At 37.6% G+C, this 1,778-nt stretch overlaps 1 protein-coding gene across 1 annotated transcript; it reads left to right on the top strand.

Annotated features, from left to right (window-relative positions):
• Positions 1–289: 289 nt before the first annotated feature.
• Positions 290–1,778, top strand: LOC113061992 (extracellular matrix protein 1-like). Its single transcript, XM_026231491.1, has 3 exons — positions 290–445; positions 662–921; positions 1,019–1,778. Exons 1-3 carry the CDS (start codon positions 388–390, stop codon positions 1,211–1,213), a joined length of 513 nt encoding a protein of 170 aa, XP_026087276.1. The 5' UTR covers positions 290–387; the 3' UTR covers positions 1,214–1,778.

Here is a 1,778-nt window from a genome sequence, read left to right as displayed (position 1 = left end):
TAGGCACCCCTTTGTACAATGAAGCAATCAACATTTCTGAGAAAATGTCTGGCATGACATTGATATCACTGTTTATTCCGTTCAATGTAACTTTAGTAAACTTTGTTGACATAGCCATTCCTGTTTTGACTATCTTCTGTTTTGACATTTGAATTAGTATCATGGGGGAGTTTATATAAAATAAAGACAGATAACATTAGGCCCTTATCTCCAATCTTCAAGTTCTACTTGACCCACCAGCTTTGACCCCTCCTCTCATTCCCCTTCCATCCCTTTAAATACAGACACGGCCTTGCAGTATTTTAAAGCTCCCATCAAGACTGAAGAAAAGAGAGCCAGTTTGCAAACAGAAAGAAGGACTTCTTTAACTTCGAGAAACAGGCAGTCATGATTTGGAAAAGCACACTTCTGACTACTTTGATTCTTCATCTAATTTCATTTGAAGGTATGTGCTTTATTTACAAACCTTTATGCTTTTTATTGTCTATTAATTTTGGATCATCTTTTAAATGAATAAATGTAAACATAAATGGATGTATTTCTCTAATAATGTCTATTGTGGTGCTCGCACATTGCATGTTTGTGTTTTATTCTCTAACCTTCTTGTAGTAATATTTTGGTATAATATGTTTTTTTTTTTTCATGTATTTATTCCATTTAGGGGGACAGAGCATCGACCCTGATGTAATGCTGAAATCATGCTTTCCTCCAGCCAGACCTTCGTCAACCAATATCAATGCGATCTGTCTTTATGGCAATGGTCGTCCCAGATATCCTGCCAGCTATTTCCCTCCCTCTAGTCACGCTTACGCTCGTCGGGCTGTGAAGGCAGTCAACAGGCTGGAGTCCTGGTTTGAGCAGTGCTGCTATGGAGGTTTGTCCCATGGAAATGGACAGATCCTTTGCTGCGCGGAACAGGCGGTGCGTACACAGATTGAGAAACATGCCCAAACAGAAGTTATTTTACTGTAGCACTGCTGAACAGAAATATAATGATGTCTTTTGTTTGTGTTTGCAGTGGAAAAACTCCTTGTCCCATTTCTGTATTGAGGAATACTCCATCAAGACCATGGTCCATGAGTGCTGTGAGAAGAAGGGAGATGAACGGTTGAGCTGCTTTGACAGGCAGGCTCCTAACCCTTCCTACCAACCCATGTGTGGTTACAATGCCCCACCTGACAGGATTTTCTCCTGGGACCCCAACACCTGTTAAAGGTCTTACTGCCATATGTTTTGAATTTCATTTAGCAGCACACAACCTGTGTCAGTTAATCAAATGTGAATCACAAGCATAATGTAGCATGCTTTCCATGTAAATTAAACATTCTCAGTGTACTATAAGAACTGGAATATATCGCTGTCTATCAATACATTTATTTTCACTTGTATTATTTCATGCTATAATTTTTTTTTTCAAAATAAAATGTGCTCATAGCATTTGAAGTTCAGAGTAAAGTGTCAGTTTATTTCCAAAGTGGCAAAAGGATTTAAAGAATTGTTTAGATGTCTATTTGACATTTTTACATCGGCAAGATGTATTTTTTAGGGGGTCTGCTTATCTGCAATACTTCTATAAGACGTTTCCCATCAGATGTGAAATGAATGAATGAATGAAGGTTTATTCGGTTACAAAACTTAGGACAAAATTTATGTACAGCAACTACAATACAAAGAAAGAGGCTTATTACGGCTACCCTATTTACAAAACAACATCTACCCATCAGAAATTAAGCATAAACAATATACATGCATAAACATATACATACTGTAGCCTATAT

This window comes from Carassius auratus, chromosome 44, assembly GCF_003368295.1.
Source record: "Carassius auratus strain Wakin chromosome 44, ASM336829v1, whole genome shotgun sequence".
NCBI lineage: Eukaryota > Metazoa > Chordata > Actinopteri > Cypriniformes > Cyprinidae > Carassius > Carassius auratus.
This window is presented reverse-complemented; position numbering and strand designations above follow the sequence as displayed.

Bases quoted from the DNA above. Each gene is read 5' to 3' on its own strand.
- LOC113061992 (XM_026231491.1), top strand. From the start codon at position 388: ATGATTTGGAAAAGCACACTTCTGACTACTTTGATTCTTCATCTAATT. The intron at 446-661 runs GTATGTGCTTTA...TATTCCATTTAG, and splicing joins TCATCTAATTTCATTTGAAG to GGGGACAGAGCATCGACCCT. The intron at 922-1,018 runs GTGCGTACACAG...TTGTGTTTGCAG, and splicing joins TTTGCTGCGCGGAACAGGCG to TGGAAAAACTCCTTGTCCCA.